At 45.3% G+C, this 12,911-nt stretch overlaps 1 protein-coding gene across 3 annotated transcripts in view; it reads right to left on the bottom strand.

The window, feature by feature from the left end:
* rdgC (retinal degeneration C) overlaps positions 1 to 12,911 on the bottom strand; it is a 352,883-nt gene that overhangs the window by 86,332 nt on the left and 253,640 nt on the right. For 2 of the 3 annotated variants that reach the window (XM_065426871.2, XM_065426870.2), the window contains exon 2: positions 740 to 867. In XM_065426871.2, coding sequence (XP_065282943.2) covers positions 740 to 867 — 128 coding nt within the window. Of the gene's footprint in view, positions 1 to 739; positions 868 to 2,736; positions 2,865 to 12,911 lie in introns of those variants that run through there. The other variant, XM_070535421.1, reaches the window with a different exon arrangement.

The raw sequence follows: 12,911 nt of genomic DNA, 5'->3' as shown, positions 1-12,911 counted from the left end.
AGATAGGTAGGTAGGTAGATTGATTGATTGATTGATTGATTGATTGATTGATTGATTGATTGATTGATACGCAGGCTGAATACGCCTGAATTAGGCAAAGAATTCCTAGTGCATTAAACAACGCCTCGCTATGGCTAGGTCACTTTGGCGGAGAGAACTTCTTCAAGTCCCCGTAACAAATTCATGTATTAACCTGTCGATGCATTAGCACCACGCCGAAGCGCTCCCCTCACTTCTCCCGTATTTTCTTTGTGCTTGTAACAAAGTTACTTGTCCCTTGGCATGCTGCACGGTTGTGTCACGCCCATCGTGTAATTTTTTTTAAGTGCTTTCTGCCACGCCAATGGAGCCTAAACAATAGAAGATGAGTAACGACGTTGAAGCATCTGAAGAACTTCCCTGGATAACTCCTTAGGTATCCAGTTAAAACGCTCACGGGGCACCTGCAGTTAAAAAATTCACAGAGGTGTAGCGAGGCAGTGGCGTCCCCGCTGAAGGCTGAAGGCCCAGTCTTGCCTTCGCCGTAACCGGAGTTCCGGTGACGCGCTAAGATTACCCACCGATGCACCAAGGAGGGACGGGCGAGCGCTAATCTTCGCGAATACGTAAACACACAGCTCGAGTAAGGCTCAAGCCTTCCCACGAGCGTCTCGTCTTCTTGATTAAGTGAAGAGCGTGAAGACTTGAGCCTCTGCGCGCAAACAACATTGAAGGGGAGAGGGCAGCATGGAGGACTCACCTTAATTTGATCCTGTTCTCCGGCGTATTCGAGGCTCTGGAATATATTCCACGAGCAGCGCTTGCGAATCTCCTGACGGGCCAGGTAGCGGCGATACCAGCGTTGGATGAGCAGGGCCGCCTTGATTGCTGTTGTAAGAAAAGAAAAAAAAAAGGAAAGAGAGAGAGAAAAAAGAACCAAGAAATCAGACACTACATCGGCCAGGGCTTTGCGTGCTGCGACTTCTGAGCAGCCGGATTGGCGGCAACTATTTGTCCATGCAGCGTGATTAGTGCACCGTGCGCTGTGCGGTGCGAGCGTGCCGCGTGAATGAAACACGAGCTTGCCTAATCCCTCGCCGTCTAAAGGATAAGCACGGATTACCTTAAAGGTTCCGACAAACTTTCTCTCGACTTACTTGAGAGAGTGCGCTTTGACTGCTCTTTGACTGCTCTGCGCTTTATTTGCTCGAAATATAGAAGGACAGACTCAGTTTCGGCGATGTTAAAGTCTTGCGGTCTTGAACTATTGGAAGATCGGTGCAAGAAGCAGAGAGTAAAAACGTTATTTCAAATAATTCATGGTGAAATAAAAATTAATAAAGAGTTGTACTTAAAACCTCCAGGCAGACTGAGCTCCCGCTTAAGTCATAGTGAAGCTATTAAACCGTACTTGTCCCGAACCAACGCCTTTCGTTGTTCGTTCTTCCCAGATTCAATAGAGCTGTGGAACAAGCTGCCTGCAGAAATTGTTCGCAGTTCTGATACTGCATTGTTTACAAATGCAATCAATGTTCTTTACTAAAACTGTACCACGCGGATATTGTGAAGTGTTTTTTCTTTTCTTTTTTTTCTCTTCTTCCTTTTTTTCTGTTTGTGTGCGTGCGGCAGCTGGTTGAACATTTGAATACATGCCTTACAGTCTGTATATAGTATCTTGTATTGTATCCGTAGGACACTGTAGTGTATGTGCATATTTCTTTTGTATTTGGCTGTTTTGTATGAACGTATATGTAACATCCCTCCCTGTTATGACCCTCAACTGAGGGTTGACAGTATTTCTAAATAAAATAAATAAATAAATAAAATAAAATACGACGGAAGAAAGCGAGCACTTTCCCCTCTGAGAAAACGCTTTCCTCAGCCACTTCGCAGTGGATTAGCATGTCAGAGGAATGCGCCAGCGAGGGTGCATGAGTTGGAAACTGACCATTAACGTACTTAGTCGCTTTCAGTCTCCAGGACCTGTTCACGTTAAGATACCCGACATGTAGCAGAGCTTCACGAGTGCGACTGATATGCGTTTTACTTTCTACGGCGCCTTTACAGAAATGGCTTTTGTTTGTCGTTATCTCATAGTGGCGTGCCTTCCTGGTAAGAGAGAGAGAGAGAGAAATGCAGTTTCTTTGGCTGAACTGCTGAGGCAGTGTATTGACGTCGACGTGTACACACGAGTCGACATTACGAAGCTTAAGGACAATGCACAACAGTTATTGGGAGGATAACACTCCTGAAAGTAAGAGATTATCGATGTAAACTGTGAGCTATCGCGCCATATTAATTCCTAACAAGGTGTTTGCTTTCCCAAAGTACAAACGGTAGTAGATACGCTGCAGAGAAGCCCCAGCATTTCTATTAAATATATGCAAATCTTCATTTATCTTCGGATGCGACCGGTCCATAGGTGCTTCTCGGTAGCAATACTCAGTCAGTATGGAATGAATTAATCACGACCGGACTTGTTATCATTGCGCTCACATTTATCAGGAGTGGGTAGAGCCATAAATGAACTGCTGTACGGTCTTTCTATATCGATAAAAGGAGCGCGTAGTAGCTAGTGGACTTCGAAATGAGGACATGTCCAAAGTAATTATGCAGGGTATCGTAATTACTCCGTGACGTTTCTCCGGCTGTATGTTAGGCTGTAGTTAAAAAAAACACGGCTGTGCACTCCCACCTACCACCAAAGACGCGCAACAGCAGTGTACAAGTAACAACAATTTCTACCATATAGCTTACCATTGCTTTCATTCCAGGTGTGAGTCAAGGAATAGTCAGTGTTTGCGTGGAAGGAGTGTGGTGCGGACATGTGAGGCAATAAATGAGCGACCCCAAGCATGCTGAGTCTTGAGTGAATTGACGTGATTGTAAAGCAGCCTCGCCTTCACTCCCAACCCCTTGAAATACGAGTACAGGTTAGAAGTATGTGGGATATGTTCTTTTCTCAGGGGTATTGCGGTTTGTTGCGCCTACCGCTTGCATCTCACTGAAGCCCATTCACCTCGAATGACCGCCCATTTCCTTTGCTGAGCCATCTGTGGCCATATGGGAGAATTACGGCTATGGCCGTCCTGTCTGTGTAATCTTACGGTCACGTTTTTCGCCGATGAATGCACGCGTGGAGAGTAAAGAATAGCGTTATTTACGATTTCTGCTGACGCATTGCACGCTCGCTTCAAACTTGCGTCCCATGTAAGTGGCAGCTAGCGCTGCTGCCGGCACGAAGAAGAAAGAAAATGGCGTTCATCCCCGCAAGGACAGCGGGGGCTTTTGGCGCTCATTTTAGCGTAATATCTGGCAGCTATGTAACTGGTACTGAAAATACATTATAGACGCACAAGCGATTTCCTACTAATTCTTGACCAACTGTGGCATGTAGATTTCATTTGGCTAATCTCTTGCTCAACATCAGTTGGACGACAGCCCAGGAATTTTTGGACTGCAAACAGCGGTATTGTGATGACACTTGTTACGAGACGGGAAACAGGGCAAAGGGTGAGGACGAAGGAAGCAGCCAGCGAGCGTTAGGTACGCTTTGCGGCGCCTATAGTTACTATCGTTACAAAAGTTTAAATGTTTACAAGCCAGCAAAGCAAATACCAGTGACGTGAAAGTTAAAATGTGGCTGGGAGGTTTAGCAAGGTGGGTGGGGTGATATCTCGCATACCCCTCATTTCATTTCGCTTCGGAAAGTTTCTCTTGCAGGTCCTGTTAAGTTCCCTTACAGACTATGGTTGGTTTTCTCTAGACTTTTGTGTCTTTTCTTGTAGACTCTCTTGTAGATCATCCCCGTATAGAGTGCGGACGGCAGAATGGCAGCCACGTGACTGTTGCCTTTCGCTCGCCCTTTTACTGAGCCCGTCCAAAGCTCTTAGCGATCACTTAGGTAGTCGCATTATTGCAGGAAAGCTGTTGTGAAATACAGTGTGCAGAATTTGTGTCAAAACTGCTCAAACGTTCAGCGAAGAGTTTGTCCAGAGCGTCTCCAACAGTGAATGCTCCATCCCGCATGGTCACGTGGCCGCTCGTGCGGTCGTGTCGTGCATGTGTGCCTGCTACAGATCTACGTGTGTCTGCTGCTCCCTCTGGCAGCGCTTTGCAGCAGTTACCTCTGTCGACGTCGCGTCTGCTCCTATAGGGACTCCGTCCACGCAAACCTGCCGAGCCAACGGAGGACACATTTTGCAGTTGTCCCCATAATACGGACACAGGCCATGATATCAGGTGCAACAGAAGAGAAAGATGCTGCCTTCAATGAAAATGTGGAGATGTTTTCCTGGCTGAAGGCGTGGCGTGCTATACCAGGTGCGGTGTAACAGAAGACACTCCACGTCAGCTACAGCTCCCAGTTCATCACCACTTTACGCAAAGTCGCGGCCTGCACACATTTCCGGTCCCGTGACGTTTCTGAACGCGTTAACACGCTGCAACGTTCCGTGAAATTGGATTTCGTGGCATCAATTGTCACTACTGACATTTCAGTACTCTACTCCAGTATGTGGGTGCGGCGATTATGTATGGCTACCGAAACGAAAGCTTCGTAGCTCGACACCTGTGGGAATGAACAGGGTGCGCCAAAGAAGGCCAGGCGTATCAGGCCCTTCGCACTTTACTCCATATTCTTTCCCTTCTCCCAAAGTAGGGCAGTAAAGTTAGAGGTTTAATTAAACAAGCAAATGAATCTTCGCGTGTTCTGCATGGAGGCACTTGGGATCTCTACAAGGTCAGCTGGAAAGAAAATTGTTTCAGTGCCGCCGTGAAAAAGTGCCACAATGTCGAGATACTTCTCGGGGCGTATATTTTTCGCAAGGCCAAGAATTTAATTTCATTGGTGCCATGAACTTTTCGGAAATATCTCGCTCTTCTGTTAAGTGCTTTGATACTGCCCACAAAACACAGCGCCGTCAAACTTTCACGTATGCACCTATGACACAAGTGTTGAATAGTGTGGTGGAAGACCTAGAACCGGCCAAATATGCAAAATACAACTACCCTCAATTTCGTGTCTTTCATGTTTAAACGGTCGAAAAGTTGTAGTGCGATTTCAGCAGCGCAGATGACACCATTCATATAACAGTTACGTGTTACACACATGTCGTAGGTAGCAAGGTAAAAAAAAGTGAAAAAAGAGATAGATAGATAGATAGATAGATAGATAGATAGATAGATAGATAGATAGATAGATAGATAGATAGATAGATAGATAGATAGATAGATAGATAGATAGATAGATAGATAGATAGATAGATAGATAGATAGATAGATAGATAGATAGATAGATAGATAGATAGATAGATAGATAGATAGATAGATAGATAGATAGATAGATAGATAGATAGATAGATAGATAGATAGATAGATAGATAGATAGATAGATAGATAGATAGATAGATAAATGCGTTTGAACAACCGTAACGGTAGCACAGCTGGCGGTTCTAGGGTCCAGTTAAACGCTTAAATTCCTTACAGCAACTTTTTTTGAACAGTCAAGTATGCGATGCTATTCCGTTATGCCAGTATTAACTCTATCATTTGACTATTTTCTACCATTATACGTTAGTCGTTGTACGGTAAATGCTTTCTCATTACTGTTGCAACATTTTACTCTCGCACATTGTGTAAATAAAAATGCTGTTTGGCTGCATTTACCACAAAATGACCGAGAAGTATAGCTTCTGTATCTACTCATACACTTCATAGTCTGCTTCGTAAGAAAGCGCAACGAAAAGTACTGAAATCTTATGTATTAGGGAACACTTGTACTATAACAAGATAGTGAGAGTGGATTTCTATGCAAGGTTGAAAAATTAATGCGCAGAAAACGTGAGGAATGGAAAGAATATAGACGAAGGGGAGTGTATACAGTGAAAGTACACCCTGGCATTGTTGGCGTCATTGTCGTTGTAGTTGTCGTTGTTGCACGAACATCAAAAGATACAAATACCACCACAAAGTCCATCACTGTAGATATTTGGGCTTGTTGGTGTAAAATTTGCAGTTTTTCTTGTAGCGCGAAAAACACAAGGACGTAAAAAAAATAAAGAAGCAGACACACACAGGCGCTAGCGCCTGTGTGTGTCTGCTTCTTTATTTTTGGTCCAGAAAAACCGCAAAACCACCACAATAGCAACAATGAAAGACAACGTAACATTTGCTTCCTGAAAGAAATGTTAGGTTATCTTGCTTGAAGAAATAAGAAGATTAGGAGAAAAAAAGAACAGAGAGTATAGCAGAGCACAGAACACCACGAATAAACAGTGGAAGAACACTGCACGCGATAGTCAGGTTCCGCGGCTTTAAACAGCCGAACAACGTCTTTCTAATCCCCGTATCTAACAAGACCTGAATCTCTGGCAACTAACAGTCGGTGAAGCAGTCACCGATGCTGCGCATGACCACTCAATGTTGGACACATGTGTCACTTTAAGACAGATCGCTTAAAGCTGTTTTGCAACGCTGGTATTCGTTACTTATACTTAACGAATATGGGCACTTTCGCAAACGCTTTTTAGATTCATTCTGCCAAAATACAAAACACTATTCTGTGATGCACTGTTACTTACACGCTCGCATTTAAATAAATTATTATATGAATGAATGAATTCTTACTACGGTGGCTGTGCGGTTACGGTGACTGATATTCTGCATAACGTCATGGGATTAGCAGGATGCGTTGTTGGGCAAGTTGGGTCATTGTATTTGGAAAGTACATGGATCAAATCATGGGATTGGTTTCTGGCTGCGATGGCCGTAGGAGCAGAGAAGAGAAAACAAGGATAGCAAAGGCAGGGAGGTCAACCAGAACAGCAACCGGTTTGCTACCCTACACTGGAGGCGGGGAAAGGGGAATAGAAAGAGGAAGAAAGGGAGAGAGTAAGCATTGAGTACGTGTGGAAGTGACACCATACACAAGGACACTATAAACGGTTTCTTAAGCCGGTGCACTTCAAGTACTGCACTAGTGCACGAATCGCTTTTCGAGCCAGTCACGGGTATGGCCACGGTCCGAGTATCTTTGACTGACGTAGGAGCAGTATTCTAGATAGTCAATAGACCTTGACGCATATGCCATCGCCCAGGTTTTCTTCTTGGGTTAAACCACGTCCATAACTGCCATTCCTTTGCTGCCTGATTGCAAGAAGAAACGTCTTTTCGAGCAGCAGTGATACGGTCATTCCGTGTGTTCTTTTGCTGCCTACACGACACCATATTGACGAGTCGTGCCGAATAAAGTCGCGAATACTTCTGGACGCGATTCGATTTCGGTGTCGACGAAAAAGTGCAGGGGGTCCTATAACGTAAAGCTATTCCAATCTGTTTTTGTTTCGATTTCCTTACGTCAAATTTACGTAGCCACCAACGCAACCATTGGCGGTTATCCGCAGCGTTGTTTGAAAAGCCCAATCAAACGCGCTCCTCGTTTATAGGAGACCACTTTTTTTTTATTTAATAGGGAATATCATCGCCTACAATGAGAGGATTGTCTCATAGAATTGGCAGAAAAGAGGCGAGGAGCACGCTCAAGTTGAGAGGGTTTTGATAGGGCCGAGCAAGCCCGGTGAAAGTAGAAAAGAGAGAAAGGCAAAGGAAAGACAGGGTTAACCAGAGATTATCTCCGGTTGGCTACCCTGTACTGGGGGAGGGGCAAGGGGATGCTATAGGTGAGAGATAACCGGATGAGGAGGGTGGTGCTGGCTTCTGCGATTGGTCCGCTTTCCCTTACTTAACATGCGGTGGCTGGTAGAAAATCGCGGCGGCGAGCAAAGGAACGTTAAAAATGGCGCTTGAACGGATCCTAAGCCAAGAAGAGTTGACACAGTGACGTCGTATATGTGCCAAAAGGGTTTAATAATGTTATACTGCCAAGGAAAAATGTTTATTATACGCAAATAAATCCATGCTCCCCGGCCGCTCCGAGCAACTAGTGCCAGAGCAATCGACGGGCAGCCATTTTCTATTCCTTTCGGAACGAGGTAGCCTCCGGCTATTCAGAAAAAAAAATCTGTTTTGTTGGGCATAATAATACGTCTTTCACGCGTACATGTCACTTTGACGCGGTGAGTTTTCGCGGTTTCGTGAAGTAGCGTGACAGACAGGCGATGTGGGCGCAGCCCGAAAAATTTTGATCAATGGCAAAGTACTAAACGGCCAAAAAGGCGTCGAATCAGAAATGACTATTTTTATTTCGTTCGGTATAATCATGCATAATCAGTGCGCGCACATCACATCAGATGCGACGTTCTCGCGGTTTTCGTGACGTCGCGAGATAGACAGGCGAAGTGGGGGTGGCCCAGAAATTTTTGACCAATCCTGCTGGACTGATTGCAGAATTGGAACAGAGAAATGTGGAACAGCGTTACATTATAGCGCTCCAGATGCAAAAAAGAAACGCACCGTCGGTGGGAATAGCGCTCCGCCTGAGTGCTTCCGTCTCCAGTAAGCGCACGTGTGTTGTAACGCAATCAACTGGGCCCACATGGCACGCGATAAAGCACTCGCGCCAATCCGGCAGCGCGACGGGCGAACTTGCCATTCCATAATTAAACGATGTAAACACTCTGCGATGCAAGGATGCGTCTTTGTGGCGACAGATTCACCTATGCCGTTTGCGCTGAGGTAATGTTGTAAAATCGGTTGCCATGGTGAGCACATATGTGATGTGGCCTTGGCGCCGACTCGCATTCGAAGCATGTTTTCTGACAATCAATAAAGGAAGTAGCACATTTATTTTGAGGCGCGTATACGACTGTTGAATGCGAGACAAATGGCAATCAGGGAGAACGCGGGGACCGACTCTGCAGTGTCGGCAACAGAGAGTGCGCGCTTCTGGAATAACAAAAGAAAAAGAAAACTCGAATTGGCTATTTTAAGGATGGGTGTCACAACGCGAAACCGCATGTGGAACACATAAAAGACGAACACAAAGGCCGGCTTATCCGCTTTGGCGATTTATCGCAGTCGAGAAATATAGGGAAGCTACAATCGAAAGAAATAACGTAACGACGATGAAAACGCACAAGGAACAAAATACAGAGGCACTGAACAGAATTTGCTTCCACTACGTCAGGTTCGAAACGTCGCGAGTTTCCGCGGAACTTGTTTGGTTAATTCATCGTTCGATATTTGCAACCCCTATCCCTCATCCCCATTGTAGGGTAGCAAACCGGAGAATCATATCTGGTTAACCCTCCCTGCCTTTCCTCTTCATTCTCTCTCTCTCTCTGTCTCAACTCTACGAGCTGTCGATTAATTGGACCTCGTGCGACCGTCTGCGTGGTTATATGAAACCGCGAAGCAATAGCTCCAAAAAGATGGATCGATGCCGGCCTTTCAGGTTCCGAGTTCCTCCTCGGACCAGGACGAATACCTGAACTACGAAGTTTGCTTCTGTATAGCCGGTGACCAACCTTAGAATAAAAGGTTATTTGTACTCTGTGCAACTAAACATAGTTTGCATAGATGCGCCAGCCAATTGGTTTGCTTATTTCCACGACGTCAATCGCCGTGGTTGCTTATTGGCTATGGTCCCGGCCACGGCGGCCGCATTTCGTTCGCGAAATCGGCGATTTCGGGCGAAATGCCGAAACACCCGTGTGCTTAGATTTAAGCGCACGTTAAAGAATCCCAGGTGGACCAAACTTCCGGTGTCCCCCATAGGGCGTGCCCCATAATCAGATCGGGATTAAACCGCATCGCACGTAAAACCGCTTCACTGATTTTTCAAACGTTTCTGCGTGCTTAAAAAGGCTCTTTGTACAGATTTGTCTTTGTGTCACTGACTGTAGGATGAAACCTGAAAATCTGGGCCAATTTTATGGAAGATCCTGAAATCAGTGCTTAGTGAAAGTTAATATTTCAGCTTGAAACAACGAGCTTTTATTTTCCAATTGGCCTGGTACTTACATTACTACAGCAAAGTGATTAAGCTGTAAGTGGATTTCAGCTGTCTCGGCTCTCTTGCATAGATGAAGGGCAGCTTCACTGCAGTTTCGTGGGCCCAGCTTTTGTAATTCTTAGGTTGTCACCGACAGTAGAGAAGGCTCAAATATGTCATTTTGTAGATATCTGCGACATTTAGGTGTGCGACAATTCTTTATTGAGCGAAAGTTCTTTCACCTTGCGCTTTTCTCAAGTTCGCTGAAAGGTAAGCGTAACGGACAAGGGAGCCTTGCGTAACAAGCTTGCCCCTGTGAAGGTGGATGCCGTGCCATTTTAACCTTACAGTTTAAGCTTGGCGAATCCCTTGAAGTGACACCGTCAGCCTTTCTTTCCCCTTTATTTGTCCCTATGATAAACTTTCCTGCTATCTGTTTATGGACCATTTGAAACCACAGGCGAGGTCAATATATTTTCTTATCCTTTGCGCACTGTTCTTGCAAAGCGAGTTGTAACGGCATAACAATGCTAGCGACTGTCTTGAAAGATACAAGACATTATTATGAACAGAGCATACGATTAACCTTCGGCCCCTAACCATCTAAACGTAACAGCTGGATATGCTTCCATTCTTTTGCCAAGAGCAGTCATGAATTCCATTAGGATACTCTTGCATAACGTCATCGCTTATATAGAAATGTTCTTAGGCAACCAGATATAAATGCCTCGGTACCTTCATGTCTTGCCGCTCATTTATTAATAAAGCCGGACCCAAAGTACTAGCGCTCCTTCGTCGTATGCGTTTTTCGTAATAATCGATTTCAGTTCCCGTAGGACAGTGACTTCTTTTTTCTTTTGCTTATCGACCTAATGTGCGCACGTTAATGTGTTTTCTCTTTCGTATTAACTCATTAACTAGGCCCCACCAGGACAATTAATTAGGCTGACTTGCCAAGTTTCTGTTCGGTGCCTTTGTATTGAGGATTACAGAATAAGAAATCCGAAGTGCCACAGCCAGCACGAGCTTTTTTTTCGGACAGTTTGTTCGTGAACGAGAATTCTTTGGAAAGCACGCAGAAAATGGCGTAGATAAAGCGTTACAAGCCGGCCGTATATCATATATCGAGAAAACAGAGCCTTGTGAGCCACGTCGGATAAAGATTGCCAAACGGTATTGTCATTCTCAGAAAAAGTTAGCGTACCGACGACACATTGTGTGGACTTAACGGTTCATACACGCAGGGAGCTGATTGGCAATTCATTCGCGCCACTGTAGTGTATACCGTGTCCGTAGCTCTACGTCACTTCTCAACGGAAATGTACTGCTTGTTTTCGGCAATTTCGCGAGTGCTAACCGCTGTCAAAATATTGTGCATGGAAGAGGATAACATGAGTTTCAGAGCAGTGCGACAAAAGGAAAAACCCGAGAAGGCTTACGTCAACAGAGATTCTTTATTGTATTGAAGCGAGATTTCTTTCGCTTTCTTCTTTTAGGTTTTCGAAACCGTCGGCTTTCTCTCTGTTATGACCACTATTTTATTTCGTTTCGTTAGATGTTCGAGGAAAGACGCCAACTCCGTGTTGAGAAAACACGATCGCGTGGAGCTCTATCATCTTGGGCAAACATTCCAGACCGAGAGTCCAGTGCTGGAAAGTTTGACATTCTTAACTTATATTTTTTTTTTAATGTAGCGATAACTGTTTTTGGCTGGGGAAAATGTCAACATGTATGAGTTTGGATTTGCAGAAACGCATGTTATGAAAACATTGGTATACATGATTACAAGTACGCAAGCACGTGCACTCTACCAGAATATATTTTCCTTTTGCTTAATTGGGAGATGTGGTTCTGCCAGGCAATATTCTGTTCTGTTAGGTGGAGGGATACTGGAGGGATTTTCATATTGTTTTTACGAGCCTGGTCGTGCGTCTCTCTCTCTCTCTCTCTCTCTCTCTCTCTCTCTAACACACACACATACGCGACCGGGAAAGTTTCATGCCTGGCGCCGCCCCGACGAAGCGGTGGTGCTTTAGCGACGACTGTCTATGTCCGCGTAGTCTTTTTCTGGAGACTCCACTTATGGATGGATGGATGGATGAAAAACTTTATTATGGAGACTCCACTTATAGCTTGCAAACAATGCGAGGAGAGCCACGACATGCCGCTGGTAGCTTTCAATTGGAGAGCCCGTCTTGAAGACCCGGCTCTTACCGCATAGCGAGATCTCGTCTTTCCGATTCCCCATCGACCAAACTCGCTGTCCCGCCCGAAACTTCCACGTAGCTTTTTCCCGGCTCTGGCAACGCCACACAGCAAGCCGCTATAGGACGATTCGCTCTCCTGTTCCACCACGCCGACGTAGGCGAGAGCCTTTCCCTTCGTTCGTTCTTGCTTCCCCAGCTCACCAAATGGAGGCAGAACGGGAAGGGCGAGCGGTGCTGCAGAGTTGCGGCTACATGAGCGCACGCTGTTTCCCTTTCTCGCCCTTACCTCCTCTGCTTCTATTTCGTGTTTTTCTCTTCCCCATTTCCGTATTCTCTTTGACTTCTTAGCTTTATTTCTGTCGTTCCTTTCTTCAGTCCTCGTTGTTTTCTCTTTTTTTTTCCCTCTTGCCCTATCTTACTTCCCTGACTATACTTCCCTTCTTTCTTTCTTTCTTTGAATGTATTCTCGGCTTCCATCCCGTTTTCTTTCCCACTTTCTTTCCCGATACTTCTTGTTCTTTGCATTCCTGTCGTCTGTTCATTTGAATATTTCGTCCACATACCCCACCGTTCATCCTTCTCTGTTCTTACTTTCGCTTCCTTTATTTGGGCAAAAGAACGAAAGAAAAAGAAAACAATCGAACGGCCGACGCAAACGCATCCGCACAAATCTCCGATCTTTCTCGACCTTCCTATCAAAGTAAACATGACGCCACCATGGGTGGCGCGTGCTGCTTTATATCCCCGCGTGAAATTTTGCACGCCCGCCCCGGTGTAGGGCCGCTTCCAACCAGAACAACGCGGCGTGATTGAAGCCTCCTTCGCCATCTCGT

The sequence above is a fragment of the Dermacentor albipictus genome, chromosome 3 (genome assembly GCF_038994185.2).
Source record: "Dermacentor albipictus isolate Rhodes 1998 colony chromosome 3, USDA_Dalb.pri_finalv2, whole genome shotgun sequence".
NCBI lineage: Eukaryota > Metazoa > Arthropoda > Arachnida > Ixodida > Ixodidae > Dermacentor > Dermacentor albipictus.
The sequence above is the reverse complement of the archived record's forward strand: the minus strand, read 5'-3'. Positions and strand labels throughout refer to the sequence as shown.